At 42.6% G+C, this 20,300-nt stretch overlaps 1 protein-coding gene across 4 annotated transcripts; it reads left to right on the forward strand.

The window, feature by feature from the left end:
• The first annotated feature begins 1,409 nt into the window (after window positions 1–1,409).
• LOC136174102 (tripartite motif-containing protein 6-like) lies at window positions 1,410–19,243 on the forward strand. 4 transcript variants are annotated; one of them, XM_065943947.1, is made up of 8 exons: window positions 1,410–1,465; window positions 9,052–9,541; window positions 10,038–10,133; window positions 10,807–11,037; window positions 15,561–15,583; window positions 17,696–17,796; window positions 18,059–18,085; window positions 18,281–19,243. In XM_065943947.1, exons 2-8 carry the CDS (start codon window positions 9,119–9,121, stop codon window positions 18,841–18,843), a joined length of 1,464 nt encoding a protein of 487 aa, XP_065800019.1. In that variant the 5' UTR covers window positions 1,410–1,465; window positions 9,052–9,118; the 3' UTR covers window positions 18,844–19,243. The 4 variants fall into 4 exon arrangements, with proteins under 4 accessions (XP_065800019.1, XP_065800020.1, XP_065800017.1 ...); XM_065943948.1 differs by having other exon boundaries at window positions 1,418–1,465; window positions 18,001–18,085; window positions 18,281–18,302; XM_065943945.1 differs by having other exon boundaries at window positions 1,448–1,539.
• Window positions 19,244–20,300: the final 1,057 nt, after the last annotated feature.

Genomic DNA, 20,300 nt, shown 5'->3' on the forward strand with positions numbered 1-20,300 from the left:
AAAGTACAAGTGACCAAAAAAAAAAAAACAAAACGGATTTCATCAAAATTAAAAATCTAATCTTCAAAAGGTGCAATCAAGAAAATGAAAAGATTACCCTTAGAATGGTAGAAGATATTTACAAATCACAGAACTCATAAAGGACTCGTATTTAGAATATATGAAAATCTCAGAAAAAGACAAATAACCCAATTAAAAAAAGGACCAAGGACATGAATAGACATTTCTCAAAAAAGGTACACAGACAGTAAAGTGTATGAAAGGATGATAAATACTTATTAGTCCTTAGGGAAATGCAAATTAAAATAATGATGAGATAGCACTTCACACAAAGTAAGTTATTATAATAGAAAACAAAACATATAATAACAAGTAGAGGCAAAGATGTGGAGAAACTGGAACCCTTCTTACAAAGCTGGTGGGAATGCAAAAATAACAGTCACTTTGGGAAACAGCCCGGAATTTCTTCACAAAAGTAAATACATGATCCAGCAATTCTATTCTTAGGTATATATCCAAGAGAAATAAAAAACCTACGCTTATAAAAAAAAATTGTGCAAGAAAATTCATAGACACATTATTCACAACAGCCAAAAAGTAAAAACAATTCAAATGTCTAAAAACTGATGAATGAACAAAATGTGAAAAACCCATCCAATAGAGTATTACTTAGGTGTCAAAGGAACAAAATACTCATACAGGATACAACATGGATGAACCTAGAAAATACTATGTTGAATCACAGAGCCCTCTGCTTTGATTTTTATCTGGACACCCTCATACGTCCAAGTCCCCCTTCCCTATCTGCCTTCTCAGACCAAGTCAGTTTCCTTGGGGCAGAAAGTTTAGCCTTTCTTTTCTTCTCAGAATTGCTGTGCTATTAAACCCCTACAGTTGAAGTTCCTGAAGCTTCATAAATCTTGCTTGTATTCCTAAAGACCTAAGTAGAAACACTGACAGTCTCTCAGGTATATCGATTAAAATTAATACAAAGTTATATCCGTAATACAAGCTCCAATTATATTCGTAATTTTAAATTGGTAAACTTTAATGATCTTTTTGCAAAGCATGCCGTTATAACGCCAAGTTGTTATCTTTCCTTATCCATATAACTTTATACTTTTATTCGGACATTTAAATTGATATTTTAATATGGAGTACAGGTATACTCAATGTTACTAACACTGACATGAAGTCGGAAAGTCAAACTGAAAACAATCTACAAGTACCACCCCAGGCCTTCAGGTGTTGGCCGAGACCTCCCAGTTTGCGGATCCACCGGTCAGCAGAACCGCCTTCTGGAAGCCGCATGCGGCCCCGGGGTGCAGGAGCCAGCGCGGCGCTGGACAAATCAGCAGCATCTCCTCCCCCGGCCCCGCCCCCGCCCCTTCCCCGAGCCTCTCTGCCTCGGCGGCGGCGGCAGCGGCTGTAAAGCCTCGGCTCTGATCCAAGTCACAGGTTCCAGGTTGGTGAGCGAATCCATCTTCTGGCCAGCCGCCGCTGTCCCCACTAGTGTTCAGAGTCTGACCCGTCCTCCAGGTTGGTTGGGGGTGTTCGCGGGTGGAGGCCGAGTGAGGGAGACCTCTGCAGTTTGGAGCCGACTCAAGTTCAGGAAAGGAGAGAGAGAGACACCTTTGGAGCTGGGAGTGGCCTGTGTCAAGGTGGTGATAATGAAACCCTGCTTCTGAAGCTAAAGGATGTCGGGGAGTCACCTCTGAAAGTCCTGTTAGGGCATGACGTTAGGGAATAACGGCCGACCTGGGGACTGGCTTGGAGCCAGAGGTCAGCAGCCCTTCCCCCATCGCCAACTTTCCTGCTCCAGGAAGTGAGCTCGTTTATCCGGCCCCACCCCCACGCCCACCCCGGAGGCCCTGACTCCTCCCGAGGGAGTTGGGGGATGAGCCTTCCGGACGCGCTCAGTCGGACCTGCGGGCTGCGTGCAATTTCCCGGAGCGGGCAGGGCGGCGCCCGGCTGAGCTCAGGAAAAAAAGACCTGTTGGTGAGCGCTGTCTGTTCTTCAGAGACTATTTGAAAAGCCGTTCGTTTGCCTTGACTATCTGAAGCCTCTACGTGCCCTTCACCCGGAGATGTCTGCCCTCTGTGGCTGGACCACTTACTGTCACTTGAAGTGACAGGGCGGTAGAAGAAATGGGGTCCCTTCCCTTGTGGGGCTCAGGATACAGATCATTTATCTTTATTTCTTTCTCATCCTCACTGCGAATGAGCTCAGCGAGATTAGAGCCAACGTTTAATCTGTCCATGAAGACAGAAATGTGTGGTTAGGAGCATAGGAGCTGCGGCCAGAAGGCCTGGGCTCAGCGTCAGCCTCGGACACTTAGACCCAGAGTCTATGTGCCCCCTATCTGTTGCTGGAGCTTCAGCTTCTTCCACCTGTATAATGGACAGCGTCATCATTACATTCTAGAGTTTTGGTGAGGTTTAAGTGAGGCAGAAGTTTAAAGACAGGAGAGCGCCTGAAAAAAATTGTAAATACTCAAAATATTAATCAAACTCAATACCTACCTTAGAAAAGTACGAAATCAAAATTTTGGAAAGAATACCGATATACTGACTTTTACTCTGAAAGCCGTTTTAATATCGAGTTGTGAGCTTTCATTATAAAAGATGTTTCAGATCTAAGTATCAGTTCATTCTCTGCCCTTCCCCACCGACCTTCCCCCCTTCCTATTTTGCACCCTAAATTGTATTTACCTGAGAAGAAGGCAGGGCTTCTGAGGGCCTACTGTGCATACAAATTGCCTGAGATCTTATAAAAATGCAGATACTGAATTGGTCTCTCTGAGGCCCAGAAATTCGAGACGTAAGAGAATGCAGGTTCGATCCCTGGGGTGGGAAGATCCCCTGGTGGAGGGCAAGGCAACCCACTCCATTGTTCTTTCCTGGAGAATTCTCACGGACAGAGGAGCCTGGCAAGCTACAGTTCATGGGGTCCTAAAGAGTTGGACCGGACTGTAGAACTTTCAGTTTCATTTGCTAATTTGATCTTCAGAGTTCTTCCGCTTAGGCTCTGGTATCTGCTCTCACACAGCGGGACTCGTTTCTCTACCACTCACACTGCTCTCCAGACAAGGGGCTCGGCTTTTCTTGTGTCATTTGGGCTGCATTGAGCAGTAGCCGTTGGTGACGGGCCTAATGGGATGTGGGCAGGGCTCACTCAAACCCTTTATAACTGAATGTCAGCTGAGTCTGTTTTCTTCCTTTCCCCAGGTTCAACTTCATGATGAGAGACGTCAACTCTTACATAATCTTTTCTGTTCAAGAATCTTACTCTGCCTTGAATATCTCAAGTAGAGCATTAGATGGAAAAGTTATATAGAATTATAGGGCCGCATATATAATTTAAATTTTTCTATTGGCCTCATTAAAACATTAGAAGAAATTGATTTTAATATATTTAACTTCATGCTCCCCAAATATATTTAGGCAATGTAATCAGTATTTAAAAATCCATTAATAAAATGTTTTAGATTATTTTTTCTTACCAAATTTTTCTTACCAGATTATTTTTTCTTACCAAATCTTCAGTATGTATTTTATACTTAAAACATCTCGTTTCCAATTAGCCACATCTCAAGTGCTCAGTAGCCACATGTGGCTACCGTGCTTGACAACATATTTCTAACTTGTGTTCAGGAGATCAGAAAATTAAGCCTCAGTTTTTCTTATTGCATTTCTTCAATTTTTTTTAGCTCTACTGAGTTGTCATTTACATTTAATAAGTTAGCAATTTTAAGCCTACATTTCCATCAGGTTTGACCATATATAGTTGTCCAAACAACACAGTCATGATATATACAAGGGGTTTCCATCATCTTCCAAATTTTTTGGTGTCTCTTTGTAATTCATCCCCTCTGACAGCCCCGGGCCCTGGTATCCACTAGTCTGTTCTCAAATAGTAGACTTTTTTGTTGTTTTTGGGATTTCATATAAATGAAATCATACAGCACCTTATCCTTGCTATCTAGTTTCTTTCATTTTGCATAATTCTTTGGAGGTTTGTTTTGTTGTATATATCAGTGCATCCATTTTATTGTTTGGTAATACGCACTGAGGTCATGGTTTCAGCTCACTAGATCCCTAGCAATGCCTTATACTCACTTATCTCACAGATTGTTTTCTTGGTCTGGGGCACTTTCTTAGGCTCTTCTGTAAAGGCTTGTTACTGGCAGGCAACTTGATATTTTTTTAATCCTATCACACCCTCAAGAGGGGAAAATTGATCTCAATTACAGGACCTGTCACCAGTTTTAATGGGTCAGTTTATCACTTGGGGTGCATAGCCAATGGACCACCAACTACTGATTCAAGTAGAAGTGTTTCTTGTGACAAGTAAGGAGACAGGGAGAAACTCTCAAAAACTGTTTTTCTGAACAGCAGGATCAGGGAAATTTTGTGTCTCGGGTGCATGGCTATTCATGAAATGGAAGGCTTGGTCTTTCGTGTAGAATGGGTTTCTCTAGCTTGCCAAAAATGGTGAGCAAACAGGTGCTTGGTTGTTTGCTGACACTGTGGTTATCGTGTTGATTGGAATGCACTGTATCCTTTGTGAAACATCTGGTATTTGGAAATTTTTGCAACTTTTTGCAATGGTTAGTTTCTTCAAAACAATGCATACCTTGGTTTAACTCCATCAGTTCCCTGCTGCTGCCTAGCTAACAGATTTTGCCCACACTGAGCATGTTGTACACAGTGTACATCCATCTTTGCTGGGGGCCAGTCAAGAAACATGGAATTATAGCTGCTCTCAGTCACTCTGTGGCCTACCTTGTACATGAGGGTCACAGCTGGAATCAGAGGTAGTGTACCTTCAAGTAGGCAGTGCCTTTGTCAGCTGGCTCTTTGGTGACCCAAACTAGATTCCTAGGCTCATTCCTATATAGGCAAGTGGAACACGTGGTTTCCAATGAGTGATTTAATGCTGGAATACTATAAACAAATAATTTTAAATGTCTTTAAAATTATGTGATTTAAACCAACAGTAATATAATTTAATGACTGAAAACTTTCAAGAATGAGAAGATATTTTTCAGTGAGGACATCTATATTAAGCACAGACAAAAAATAAAGTTAGGGTCAGTTCCAATATCTTGAGTTGTCTCATCAGAGAAGCTACTAGCTTCCCTAACTAACCCTTATGTGAGGCACAGAAAAAAGACTAGGCCAGGTCCAGCTTTCTCACCTTGTTCTTAAATGCCATCTTATTAAATCTTGTAATGATTTGAGATAGTGGATTTTCCCCCACTAGGTCCAAAAGTAGGAGGAAGATCTGAAAGGGATGAGAAAATGATGCATTCATCATTATAACAAATATTTATATAGAGCTATCCATTCATCAGATTTTGCTGTATCCCTGTTCCTGGTAAAAATATCAAAGAAGCTCTTTTCATCATGGTACTAGGGCAGAGCACTAAAGGATTGGCAAGCAATGGTGGTATAAATGTAGTGACAGTCAGTTTTTACTGAGACTGTTCCACACAGGCTCAGGTAATTTATGACAAGTGTGCTATAAGGGAGGACTTGTCATCAGCAATTCACAAAACCACATCTCAGATCAGGAATCACCCCAGTGTTCCAGAACCAGAGACGAAAATTCAGGATTCAGAGCTGCATCTGTGTCTCCCCAGTTGGCAGTGCCTTCTCTTCTCATCTCACACTGTCAGGGAAAGGGAAGCATGGAGTCCCAGGGATGTGCCATGAGGAATGAAGCACAGCAGGGCTGGAGGAGCTGCAGGTAGCTTAGGAAGTGCTGTAGGATGCTTTCAAACCTCATAAGAAGGGAGCTATCGTGCTGACTCAGTACAGCTGAAAAATGAGACAAGCACCAGTCAGGAGTGGGTAGAAACAAGCTGAGCCACTTTGTGGTTTGAGTGCCTTTGTAGCTGGTGTGGGGGGTGGGGGGTGCATAAAGGAAACATTCTCTTCTTTTAAGGACCAGCCAACAACTGAGGTTTGGATTTGCATAAAACTAGATTATAACCTTTGCTTCATCAGTTATTCATTCCGAGACCTTTGGTAATTGAATTTTAAGAAGTTCACTTTTCACATTTGTTTAAAAAAAAAAAGGTGTTATTACATTTATCTGATTGAGTTATTATGGGATTAGATTATATAATGCCTGTAAAAAGTTCAGCCATTGCCTCTCATATAAAAAGCAATCAGAAAATGGTCTCTATGATTATTTTTTGTTTTCCACTGTCCCTTGCAACAAATAACTTCTTGTGTACATACTTGCTTGCATTAATAATGATTATCTTTGCTGTGTGTTCAAAAGAGGATGTGTTTCCTACTGAAAGTCTGAATGGTACACTTCCTTGTACAGGATTTATTTCAACCATCCCTATCTCCCCATATCAACTACAGCACTGTGCTTGATTCAGGTCTTTTCCCACAGCTGCCTTGTGTAAAAGCTGTGGAGTTGGGAGAGCCCTGAACCAGAAGTCACAAGATAGCCTCTCCCTCTTTTTCTTCCTGTCATATAATTTTTTAAAATTGAGATACAGTTCATATACCCTTTCAAGGTATACAAATAAGGTGTTTTTTTTTTTAAATCACAAAGATGTTCACTAGCACCATTGTCTAATTCCAGAATATTTTCATCCCCCCCCCCAAAGTGACTCTACATGCATTAGTAGTCTTCTCTATTCCCCATCCCACCAACTTGTGGCAACCACTAATCTAATTTGTGTGTCTGTAGATTTGCCTACTCCAGATTATTTTTAAATTTTATTTATTTACGCTGCACTGGGTCTTCATTGCTTTTACGTGGGCTTTCTCTAGTTGCAGCAAGTGAGGGTTACTCTTCGTTTTAGTGTGCGGGCTTCTCATTGTGGTGACTTCTCGTTGTGGAGCACAGGCTCTTAAGTGCATGGGCTTTGGTAGTTGCAGCACACGAGCTCAGTTGTGGCATGTGATCTCTAGGGCACGGGCTCAGTAGTTGTGGTGCATGGACTTTGCTCCGCTGCATGTATAATCTTCCTGGACCTGGGATCGAACCTGTGTCTCCTGCATTGTCAAGTGGGTTCTCATCTATGCCACCAAGGAAGTCCTAGACATTTATTATAAAAGGAGTTATATAATACATGATCTTTTGTATCTGGTTTTACTCACTTAGCGTGTTTTCACAGCTCATCCATGCATGTTATTAAAGGCATCAATTCTTCATTCCTCTTTTTCCTCCATTTTTATCTTCTCCTATTAGCGATTCTGAAATATTTTCCCCAAATGCTATAAGAACTCTTTGTTCCAAACACCCCACCTGCATACTTCTGCCTAGGTCTGCTCTCGGTGAATTATCCTATCCCTAGACCATATGTGACCTCAACTGCCCACCTGTCTCTTTCTCTCCCATTCACATGGGCCCCTTAAGTCTCCTGATAGAGTTTTGTACAGGCCTGGTAAAGTCTTGTCCCCAAAGCACCAGGTCTGTACCAGACTTTGAGCACCCATAAGACCATCTTTGCAGTCCATGGGGTCTCAAAGAGTTGGACATGACTGAGCAACTGAACTGAACTGAACACCATCTTTCCTGGAGAAGGAAATGGCAATCCACTCCAGTATTCTTGCCTGGAGAATTCCGTGGACAAAAGAGCCTAGCAGGCTACAGTCCATGGGGTCACAAAGAGTTGGACATAACTAAGCGCTAACACAAACACACCACCATCTTTGGGGTTAAAGTTACAAGATTGAGGATGGAGCTTTGAACTAGGACTCTGGACGTGAGAAGTGTTGCTGGCTCTGATTTATAAGCTGTGTGATTTTTATAAAGTCGCTTAGCTTCTCTGTGTATCAAAAGGCCAAAAATAATTTATTCATAGTTTTCCTATGAGGGAATAAAGCAGGGGAATGTGGTTTTGAAATCACAACTGGTTATAAAAGTGTTGGTTATAAAGATATGACATCACCTTATTGTGGTCATTGTCATTTCTTTGGGTTTTTCTGGGAAAGTGACTGTGAAAGTTGAAAGGGCTCTTTGTAAAGCTCTGCTAGAAGGTGGTTTTGTCTTCCCAATAAATGATAACCTTTGAATTTGGAGATTAGATCCTGGAGAGCTATACCAGCAGGATGGCAAAGAAAGGTGAAGAAGCTGATGAGAAAGATCTAATCATCTATGGAGAAATGAGGAAGTTCTAGTTTTCTTCATCAAAAGTTGAGGACCTATGTGTCAGGCACTAAACTCATTCAGTAATAAGCAAAGCAGTCTCTGATCTCATGGAGCTTATATTCCAGTGGGAGGATTCAGACAATTAAAGATGCATATTGTTGTCTAATTGTTTAGTCATTTCTGATTCTTTGTGACCCCATGAGTTGTAACCCACCAGACTCCTCTGCCCATGGGATTTCCAGGCAAGAACACTGGAGGGGGTTGCCATTTCTTTCTCCAGGGGATCTTCCCTTCCCAGGTATCAAACTTGCATCTCCTGCATTGGCAGGCAGGTTCTTTACCACTCTGCCACCAGGGAAGCCCCCCAAAAGAAATGTATTAGGTGGTGATAAAAAGAAAAATCAAGCCATTGAGTCTATAGAGAACGATGGTGTGGGTGGCTGTGCCTTAGCTAGGCTTGACAGAGAAAACCCTTCTGGTAAGTAAACGTGTAGGAAAAGAGTTGAAGGAAGTCAGAGAGTCATGTGGATACCAGGGTGAAGGGGCTTCCTTGCAGTAGGAACAGCAAGTGCAAGCATCCTGAGGCAGCAGCATATTCTGGTGCTTTGAACATTGAGGATGTGTGTTGGTGGGCTGAGAAAAGGTTAAACAGATGGTGACTCACCCAAAGCCACTTCTCTCCAGGATCTCATTGTCCCTTTATCCAGTGAGTAAAAAGAAATTGTTTTATTGCTATAATGAGGACCTCATTGCTATAATGAGGATGCAAATTGATGTCTAATGTGAGGCAGGGGCAAAGAACATGTTTGAAGTTAGAATGAGAAGTTCCCATTACCCCAGTGCCTGACCTCTTTATCCAGAACAGTCAGCTTCCCTTTGTCTCCCTCATTTCTTACCCTGAACCCTTTTTTGTGTGCCCATCTACCCAGGATTCTAAACGCTGGAAGCACCTTAGAAGTCAGGGCTGGCCAGGCAGAGGCCAGGAAAGTGGCTACAATGACTTCAGCAGTCCTGGTGGACATCCAAGATGAAGTGACCTGCCCCATCTGCCTGGAACTCCTGACCGAACCCCTGAGCATAGACTGTGGACACAGCTTCTGCCAAGCCTGCATCACTGCAAACAACAAGGAGTCCATGCCTGGCCAAGAGGGGCAGAGCAGGTGTCCCGTGTGCCAGACCAGCTACTGGCTTGGGAACCTGCGGCCCAATCGGCACCTGGCCAACATAGCCGAGAGGCTCAGGGAGGTGGTGTTGGGCTCAGGGAAGCAGCTGAAGGTGATTCTTTGTGCACACCATGGAGAGAAACTCCAACTTTTCTGTGAAGAGGATGGGAAGCTGATTTGCTGGCTTTGCGAGCGGTCTCAGGAGCACCGTGGTCACCATACATTCCTCATGGAGGAGATAGCCCAGGAGTACCAGGTGGGGGCCCAGGTGGAGGGAAGACAGGCAGGAACAGACTGCTTGGTAGATTTTAACTTTTCTTTATGCTCTAATCTAATTTCTTTGTAGTCCTCTCATATACCTAGAGGGTGAACCTAGAAAAAGCCCTTCTGACCAAGAGCAGAGACCGTCTCTTTCTTGCTTGCCACGATTGGCTCTGCATGTGTAGAGACTGCTGCTGAAGGCCAGTAGGGGGCTGGACAGGTTGAGGACAGGGGATATATTGGCAGTGAGAGTAAAGAACTTAAAGTGATTCATGGTCAGGTGGTTCCCCCGCAGAAAAGAGAATGTGCCTATTCTCACTGGTTTCCATCCCTTGTTTGTAAAAGGTAACTTTGACTTTCTCAGTTTTTCATTCCAGGGCTGGCATCTGGTATCTCCTGAGGTCAGCATAATCTCTCCCCCATTCATTCCATGTCTTGGCACTGAGACAGTTTGACACTTGACCCTACTTGACTTGATGTCTTTCTTCCAGGAGAAGTTCCAGGAGTCTCTGAAGAAGCTGAGGCAAGAGCAGCAGGAAGCTGAGAAATTAACAGCTGTTATCAGAGAGAAGAGGACATCCTGGAAGGTAAGAGATTCTTCTGAAGGTGTCCTAGAGCAGAAATCAAGCCAGGACATGGGAGCTGAGGGCAAAGGAGACCCAGTTTTGTCTGTTTCCCAGTTTGGCTAGATAAACTTCCCTTTGCCCAGTTCTTCACTGCAAGCCTTCCAAACAAGGGTATTGTTCTTGGTGCACAGTAAAGGGAAGAGAAGGGGGAACAGAAATGAACATATCAAAGGGAATCTAGGCTTCTAAAGATAATTATATGGGAAAATAACCATAGTCATTGGCAGCCCTTAATTTAGGATTCTGGACCTTGTTCTATAGTTTTAAAAGTTGGAAAAATAGGTCAGGCACAGGCCAGTCATTATATCAATATTGATAACTGGAAGAAGAGGCTGATGCCAAGTCCTGACAGGCCAGAGACGGTGTTTAGAAACTGAACCACCCCCAGGAATCAAAGTCTCTGTCTTAGAAGCCTAGATAAGGCAGCCTGGGACCAGTGGTCCGAGACTAGCTGAAGGGAGAACAGGAGGAAAGAGCAGGTTCTGCAGGGCCTACTCCCCCATTTGCTCCTCCATCCTAGTGAGACCTTCCAGGAAAACAATGCTGAGCCTGCCTCCCCCACCCCTCCGCCCCTTATACAGGAGACCCTCAGCTCAACAGACTAGCAGCCTCTTTTTTTCCCTTGTTCCTTAAGAATCAGATGGAACCTGAGAGACACAGGATCCAGAAACAGTTTGATCAGTTGAGGAGCATCCTGGACAAAGAGGAGCAGCGACAGCTGAAGAAGCTGGAGGAGGAGGAGAGGAGGGGGCTGAACATCATAGCAGAAGCTGAGGTCGAGCTGGTCCAGCAGAGCCAGTCCCTGAGAGAGCTCATCTCAGACCTGGAGCGCCGTTGTGAGGGGTCAGCAACAGAGCTCTTGCAGGTAAGAATGGGAAAGGGGCCCGTGATCTGAGAGTCAAGACCAAGAGAAGATAACTCTCCTTCCCTTCTGATGTGGGACTCCTATCCTGGTGGAGGAAAGGAAAAAAAAAAAAAAAAAAAATCTCCTCTGAGAGAATAGTACTGAAACATGTATACTGTCAAGTGTGAAACAGAGCGCCAGCCCAGGTTGGATGCATGAGACAAGTGCTCAGGGCTGGTGCACTGGGAAGACCCAGAGGGATGGGATGGGGAGGGAGGTGGGAGGGGGTTCAGGATGGGGAACACATGGAAATCCATGGCTGATTCATGTTAATGTATGGCAGAAACCACTACAATATTGTAAAATAATTAGCCTCCAACTAATAAAAATAAATGAAAATAAATAGATATTTTAATGCAGTAATAGACAACTAAAAAAAAAAAAGAAAAAAATCTCCTTTGATCATATAGTACCTCTTCGCTATTAGACAGTTCAAGGTTTAACCATGGATAAAGCACAGGATAATTAAAAGTACAAATGCTAAGGGATTGTCTCATTTTTATTTCCTATATATAAAGGATACAAAAGTTCATTTAATACTATATCAAAGATCTCATATAGTGAGTGATATTTTATAGCATCATTTCTCAGTCTTGGTACTATTGACCTCTGATGCTGTGTTGGGATTGGTCAGGTTCCTTTCACCCAGGTTAGTCACAGGCATACACAACCAAACTCAAGTACTGTAGAGATTTTTTTATGTAATCACCAGCCCTTCTTTGCTGTGACTCTCTTCTTTAGAACAGAATCATTGAACATGTTGTAATAGAAGTTCAAACAGAACCTTTGAGGCACAAAGAAAGAACTCTGGTCTCTGTGTGTATATAGACTGGGAGGGTGCAAGCTCCCTCAAATCCAGAAATCTGATAGATTTGAACTGAGGTGGAAATCTGAGTGGCTATTTCTTCATAGAGTGAATAGTGTGACTGTTAAGTTGAAGCAGGATGTACCTTGAGACATTCTGAAACCTTCAGGCTGTTCCTCATTTTCTGTTTGGTTTCTTGCTTTCCTCTTGCTGTCTTTCCTAGTGGAATAATCATTTATTTACTTAATTTTGGGCCCTAGTATTGGGGTCAGTTCAGTTCAGTTCAGTCACTCAGTCGTGTCTGACTCTTTGTGACCCAAGCACGCCGGGCCTCCCTGTCCATTGCCAACTTCCAGAGTTTACTCAAACCTCATGTCCATTGAGTCGGTGATGCCATCCAACCATGTCATCCTCTGGCATCCTCTTCTCTTCCTGCCTTCAATCTTTCCCAGCATCAGGGATCAGGGTTTTTTCAAATGAATCAGTTCTTCGCATCAGGTGGCCAAAGTATTGGAGTTTCAGCTTCAGCGTCAGTCCTTCCAATGAATATTCAAGACTGGTTTCCTTTAAGATGGAAAGGTTGGATCTCCTTGCAATCAAGTAATGTCTCTGATTTTAAATATTATGCTGTCTAGGTTGGTCATAACTTTTCTTCCAAGGAGCAAGTGTCTTTTAATTTCATGGATGCAGTCACCATCTGCAGTGATTTTGGAGCCCCCCAAAATAAAGTCTGCCATTGTTTCCACTGTTTTCCCATCTGTTTCCCATGGAGTGATGGGACCAGATGTCATGATCTTAGTTTTCTGAATGTTGAGTTTTAAGCCAACTTTTTCACTCTCTTCTTTCACTTTCATCAAGAGGCTCTTTAGTTCTTCACTTTCTGCCATAAGGGTGGTGTCATCTGCACATCTGAGGTTATTGATATTTCTCCCGGCAATCTTGATTCCATCTTGTACTTCATCCAGCCCAGCATTTCTCATGATGTGCTCTGCATATAAGTTAAGTAAGCAGGGTAACAATATACAGCCTTGACATACTCCTTTCCCTATTTGGAACCAGTCTGTCATTCCATGTCCGAATCTAACTGTTGCTTCCTGACCTGCCTACAGATTTCTCAGGAAGCTGGTCAGGTGGTCTGGTATTCCCATCTCTTTCAGATTTTTCCTGTTTGTTGTGGTCCACACAGTCAAAGGCTTTGGCATCATCAATAAAACAGAGGTAGATGTTCTTCTGGAACTCTGTTGCTTTTTCGATGATCCAACGGATGCCGGCAATTTGATCTCTGGTTCCTCTACCTTTGCTAAATCCAACTTGAACATCTGGAAGTTCACGGTTCTCGTACTATTGAAGCCTGGGTTGGAAAATTTTGAGTATTACTTTACTAGCATGTGAGATGAGTACAATTATGTGGTAGTTTGAGCATTCTTTGGCATTGCCTTTCTTTGGGATTAGAATGAAAATTGACCTTTTCTAGTCCTGTGGCCACTGCTGAGTTTTCCAAATTTGCAGGCATAATGAGTGTAGCACTTTCACAGCATCATCTTTTAGGATTTGAAATAACTCAACTGGAATTCCATCACCTCCGTTAGCTCTGTTCGTATTGGGATCATCGGTTAGTTCGTATTGGGGTCATGGGGTCATGGGGTAGTTGTTTTCCACCTCTTGGAGCTTTTCCTCATTCACTGCTTCTGGTTTCATGTCTTTAGCTTATTCTTCTTGCTTTTTTCTTCATCTTTGATGTTGGGCTGCCCTAATGCTTCCTTCTAACCCCACTTATTCAAACCCCTTTACAAGTGTCCTCAAACTGGAAACATTGCTTCATAAGTACAAATGGATAATCAGTTTGTTTAATAGTTATTTGAGGAACCCACTCGACTCTTCTACCCAGAACACCCAATGGCCGTTTTATCTAGAGTGTTATCTTAGTCAATTTTCATACAACTTGCCCATCACAGACACTTCCTCCTTCTCTTTTTCATTATCTGTTTAACATTGTTGCACATGAAGATTTGACAGCTGGATACATGCCTGCAGCTTTCAAGTTTCAAAATGTGAACCCTGAGAATAAAACTAAGCTAAGAGGAAGAGGCATGAAGTGGCACCCTGACTTGATCATCTGAGTGTCTTCAAGACTTCCCTGTAGCTCAAACGGTTAACCTGCCTGTGATGCAGGAAACCAGCATTTGATCCTTGGGTTGGGAAGTTCCTCTGGAGAAGGGAATGGCAATCCACTCCAAGTATTCCTGCCTGGAGAATCCCATAGACAGAGAAGCCTGGCAGGCCACAGTCTGTGGGGTCGCAAAGAGTCAGACACAACTGAGCAACTAACACACACACACACATTATAAGTATGCCTTAAGATTAATACAGTGTTGGGACTCCCCTGGTAGTCCAGTGGTTAAGACTCCTTGCTTCCACTGCAGGGGGTGCAGGTTCAATCCCTGGTCAAGGAACTTAAGATCCCACATGCAATGGGATATGGCCAAAATAAAAATTGTTACAAACCTGAGTCTACATCTGCCACTTTACATATTCAAGCCAATTTGAGTTGTGTTTTTACAAGATACAACCAAAAATAGCTCCACTACTATGAAAATAGTTATTCTTATATTGCACAGATCAAACCATTGGCCTTTTCTTCTACTGAATTGAAGTGTATAGAGCAGAAGTTAGGAAGATCAATTAAGAAGCCATGAGATAATTCTACTCAAATGAATCAGGCAGTGGTAGTGATGATAGTAAAGAGCAGTGGCTAAAAGAAGTTAAGGGTGTGAAATGGACTACTTTGGCTCAAGGTGGGATATTGGGGTGAATATCAGTTTTTCGGGCAATACTTTGTCTACATTTGGTGACTGAATGTTGATGTCATTGAAAAACATGGAAAGTAACAGAGAAGACTTTGAGGTTGCAGAAAAAGTAAGTTTTCTTTCAGATATCTTGAAACTGTGGTTCCTGTGACTTATGTTGTTTTAGTTGCTACGTCGTGTCCAGCTCTTTGTGACCCCATGGACTGTAGTCTGCCAGGCTTCTCTGTCCATGGAATTTCCCAGGCAAGAATACTGGAATGGGTTGCCATTTCCTTCCCTAGGGGATCTTCCTGACCCAGGGGATTGATCCCACATCTCCTGCATTGGCTGGCAGATTCTTTGCCACTGAGTCACTAGGGAACCCTGTGGCTCATGTACTGAGGTATATAAAAGAAATGTGAGCATCATCAACAGGTGTGTGTGTTGAAATCAAGAAAAATACAAAGCAAAGCAACATAGAGGGTTAGGGGAGGTGGGATTTGAGAAACAGCCGCATTTAAGATCTTGTATCCTCAGCAACCAGAATGTAAGCCTCTAGATCACAGATATTAGGACTTAGTCATGTAAGAGCATCTAGGACCAGGCACAGTGCCTGGCAAATAATAGATGATGTACATATATAACATCACACACATACACACACAGTTATAAAAATAAATGCACTATGGCATGAGTTGAATCATTTCCTGATATGCCTGGATAGGGCCTCAGGGAGAGTCTGCTTTGAATTCTTACCTCTACTTTGTGGCCTCCATATTGGATATCTCTATCCCCAACATATCATAGGGTGGTGAGGGTGGGATGATAGACATGGATGTGGTTTAGTAGAGGACAAGGTCTATTACTCCTTAACCTCTCTCTTTCTTTTCTAGGATGTGAGTGATGTTGCGAAAAGGTATGTGTAGAATATGAGGTGGTTCCCTTGGGTTGGCGAGATTCCTATACCCTGTGAGGAGGGGTAGGATGCTCCTATAGTAGAGTTATCTTACAGTCAATGAGAAAGGAAAAAAAGTCACCAGGCAGGGAAGCTTAAGGACTGTGGTGTCTTGAATTGCTTAGCATGAAATTTTGGGGTCCTTCAGAATAAAGGGAATGGCTTGGTTTGTATGTTAGGAGAAATTGGATTGCGGTAGGTCACAAATTGAGGACAGTGGTGTCCTTAATCAAGGATTACAGTATCACTGACTCACCTTGTACCTTGTGATAAAACAAACCTGTGTATACCTGCTTCCAGCCCTGATTCCAATACCTTATAGCTACCTAAAAATACACAGTGATTTTCTTTGCCCATATACTTTATTACAGGGAAATTTCCCATTTGCTTTTTTTCTTTTTTCAGGGTTCAGGAATCAGCTCTAGGGACCTCTGCTTAGGTTTCCCTTTCTCTTTTGGCTTTGGAACAATCTGTACCTTGCTACCAAGTTTTCCTCAGACTACCATTTTTCTCAGTTACAATAAAAACATAGACTGAGGTCTTGAAAAAAGTGACTTTGGCCCTGGAACAAGAACATATTCTGTATCACATACTCTAGAATTTCATTCTTCAAGGTAACCCCTAAAGTTGCCCACTTACCTGGTACCTTGAGGCTCCTATGGACATGTGACCTGTGGAGCCTGTTGTCCCTTTGGAAGTTTTCATTCTCAGTCTGGAGGTGAGGACATTTCCTTTCTCCAACTGAGGTAACATTCCCAGAGACTAAGGGACTGTTCTGAAGGTCTTTCTCCATAGGCATCTGTAAGATATTAAGACCTAAACCACAGACTCTTCAGAGGGAACCATTCGTCTGATAACTCTGAAAGCCCCATAGCAGGTCCCGATGTCCTGCCTGTCCACACAGATACCTGTAGACTCTCTAAAAGTCACTGATGTTTTAAATATTTTGTGTCTTTTTTAGAGGTAGCAAAAAATTTCCCAGCCATTATTTTATTTAATATTATACAGTCTCTGGGCTTCCCAGGTGGCTCAAGAGGTAAAGAATCTGTCTGCCAGTGCAGAAGATGTGGGTTCAATCCCTGGGTCAGGAAGGTCCCCTGAGGAGGAAATAGCAACCCAGTCCAGTATTCTTGCTTGCAGAATCCCATGAACAGAGTAGCCTGGCAGGCTACAATCCATGGGATTGCAAAGAGTCAGACACGACTTAGTGACTTAGCATGCATACAGTCTCTAGGATGCAGACAAAGAAGGGAAAATTGTTTCACAAAACAACAAACCAAATAAAGAAACCAAAATGAGGCTTTGAAGGGTAAATCCTCTCAACTTAAAAAAAAATTGTTGTATATTTGATTCAAAAGAGTATGTTAGTTTAAGGTATACCACATAGTAAATCAATATTTTTATACGTTACACTCCACTTTGTTATTATAAAATACTGGCCATATTCCCCATTCTGTACAAAAGATACATGCACCCCAGTATTCGTTGCAGCACTGTTTACAATAGCCAAGATGTGGAAGCATCCTAAGTGTTCATCAACAGTTGACTGAATAAAGAAGATGAGGTGTAGATATTAATAGATAAATATAGGTACAGAGACAGATAGAGATACTGTTTTTGTGACTCTGTGCTCAGTCATGTCCAACTCTGTGCAACCCCATGGACTGTAGCCCACCAGACTCTTTTGTCCATGGGATTCTCCAGGCAAGAATACTGGAGCGGGTTGCCATTCCCTCCTCCAGGGGATCTTCCCAACCCAGGGATCACACCTGTGTTTGTTGCATCTCCTGCATTGGCAGGTGGATTCTTTACTACTAGTGCCACCTGGGAAACCCAGATGTAGGTACTACACAGTCATAAAAAAAAGCATGAATATCTTATCAACATGTACACATATGGTAAGAAGCTAGTTTTTAGTCCAGGTCTTCTGGCTCCTATGCCAGAGCTCTTTGCAGAATGATGCTAATTTTCTTCAGGAGAGAATGTTGAAGTTCACCAATGGGCCTGGGACACAGGAATTAGAGGCACCCAAGTTTAGCAGTGTTGGAGTTTCGTAATGTCTTTTCTCTCTAGGAGTGAGTTCTGGACCCTGAAGAAGCCAGAGGCTCTCCCCACCAAGCTGAAGAGTATGTTTCGAGCTCCAGATCTGAAAAAGATGCTGCGAGTGTTTAGAGGTGAGGAGTTTCAGGGAACAGAGTTTGAATGGGGGATCATGGTAGTAGTAGGAAATGAAAAGAATGGAGGGCGTAGTTGGTATTTGGGGACAGTGGCAGAGGGAGAGACACAATATGCTGAGGAAGATGGGGTTCATACTCAAAAGGGGAATGAAGTGGCCAGTTCACAACCGTAGCGAATTCCCAGACATTCCCCTCACCCAGGTAAGGGAGAGACAGCAGACCTGAGACTGCTGGTGTGATTGCCTCTTTGTCATTACAGAGCTGACAGATGTCCAGAGCTACTGGGGTAAGTAGACACTGGCCTCTTTAAGCTGACCTGTGCTTATCCTCCTCCCTCATAGCCACACACTCTCAGATATGAGGTGTCGCTGTTCCCCCCCACCCAGCTCCATTTCCTCCCACTCAGACCCTACGCTTGCTCTTCTCAGAGTCATAAGACCATGTACCCATCCTCTACTGATGCTGTACTTTTCTCCCACAGTGGACGTGACCCTGAATCCACACACGGCTAATTTAAATCTTGTCCTGTCTAAGAACCGGAGGCAGGTGCGATTTGTGGGCGCCCAGCTGTCCGGGTCTCATCTGGAAGAGCATTACGGCTGTGGTGTCCTGGGCTCTCGGCACTTTTCCTCCGGGAAGCATTACTGGGAGGTAGATGTGGCCAAGAAGACAGACTGGATCCTGGGGGTGTGCAGTGATTCAGTGGGACCTGCTTTCTCTTTCAACCAGTTTGCAAGCAATCGGAATGTTTACTCCCGATACCAGCCTCAAAGTGGGTACTGGGTGATTGGGTTACATCACAAGCATGAATATAGAGCCTACGAGGAATCGTCCACGTCCCTGCTCTTATCCATGACAGTGCCCCCTCGCCGCATTGGGGTGTTCTTAGACTATGATGCCGGCACAGTCTCCTTTTACAATGTCACCAACCATGGCTTCCCCATCTACACCTTCTCTAAGTATTACTTTCCTACAACCCTTTGTCCGTATTTTAACCCTTGCAACTGTGTGTTCCCGATGACTCTGCGTCGCCCAAGCTCTTAAACTTTCTGAGTTTATACCCTGTACAAGCCTCTCCTCATCTCAGTTTATCCTTTCTTTCCTGTTGACCATTTAGTGAAGATTTTTCTTTGTTGATGCAGTATTAGAAAATACTGCTCTATCTGATGTCAGTTTATGTACTGAATGGAAAATTGAGTTTCAACATATGTTGTGTCTATAATTACTGAGATAATTACATGTCATTTTTATTCTGTTACTGACTATATTGATCTGTTTTCATTTTAAAACCAACACAAATTTCTGGAATAAACCACTATTATTCATAGGCAATACTGGATTTGTTTTTGCTCATACGTTGTTTAGGTTCTGTTTTCATCTCTGTTTGTGAAATAAAATTGACCTGTAACTTTGTATTCCTGTAACATTGTTGTCAGCTTTTATAAAATGCAATATATGAACAAAGAAATTGCTGGGTTTCTTGTGTAAGTATACATAGAATTGAGTGCTAAAATCCATTGAGTGTTTTTTTATGTAAATATATAAGATTGAGTGCTAAAACATTAATTTTGGTGGTTTTAAATTCAACTTAAAGAAAGGTTCTAACTTCATTTTTCACTGCAAACTTCATGGATTTTGAAAATCTAAGGTACTAATTGAAAAAAAATTATTATAAATGCATTGAAATAAAAACAGGGGAGAAGAGGAAAATGACTAATCCAATACAGATTTTTCTGCCAGAATGTGGGGAAAATGTAAAGAGAAAATAATCAATATAAAGCACTTTTAGGAAGAGAATGATTTCTTCTAGTTTCTCCATACCTCCTTTTCTTTATGTTCATGAAAAGTTTATGAATAAGTGCCTTTGGTAAACAGGTGCTGTATGCTTTTTGAGCCAACTGTAAAATTATGATGAGGTGGCTGTGAGGATGGAAACAAATATCAAGGAGTTGAATATCAAGAGCTTGGCTGTCCATTATGGTAGCCAAGAAGTTCTGGTGGTTCTTGAACACTTGTCTGAATTGAGGTGTATCATACGTATAAGTTGCACACTGAGATTTTGAAGACAGTGCAAAAAAATAATGTTAAATATCTTAATATCTTTCATATTATAGATAGCAATGATAATGGACTTCCCAAGTGGCTCAAGAGGTGAAGAATCTGCCTGCCATGCAGATGACCTGGGTTTGATCCCTCAGTCAGGAAGATCCCCTGGAGAAGGGAATGGCTACCCACTCTTAATATTCTTACCTGGAGAATCCTGTGGACAGAGGATCCTGGCTGGCTATATAGTCCATGGGGTAACAGCATCAGACATGTCTGAAGCGACTTAACACCCATGCACTCATTCACAGTAGTAAAATAGTTCAGTTATATGGTAGTATATGGTTAATTTTTTAACTGCCAAACTATTTTCCAAAGTAATTATACCATTTAATATCTTTTTTATCATTGTAGAAGTTATTCTGCATCCTTGCTATAACTTGATTTTGTTTCCCTTT

The sequence above is a fragment of the Muntiacus reevesi genome, chromosome 9 (assembly GCF_963930625.1).
Source record: "Muntiacus reevesi chromosome 9, mMunRee1.1, whole genome shotgun sequence".
Classification (NCBI taxonomy): Eukaryota; Metazoa; Chordata; class Mammalia; order Artiodactyla; family Cervidae; genus Muntiacus; species Muntiacus reevesi.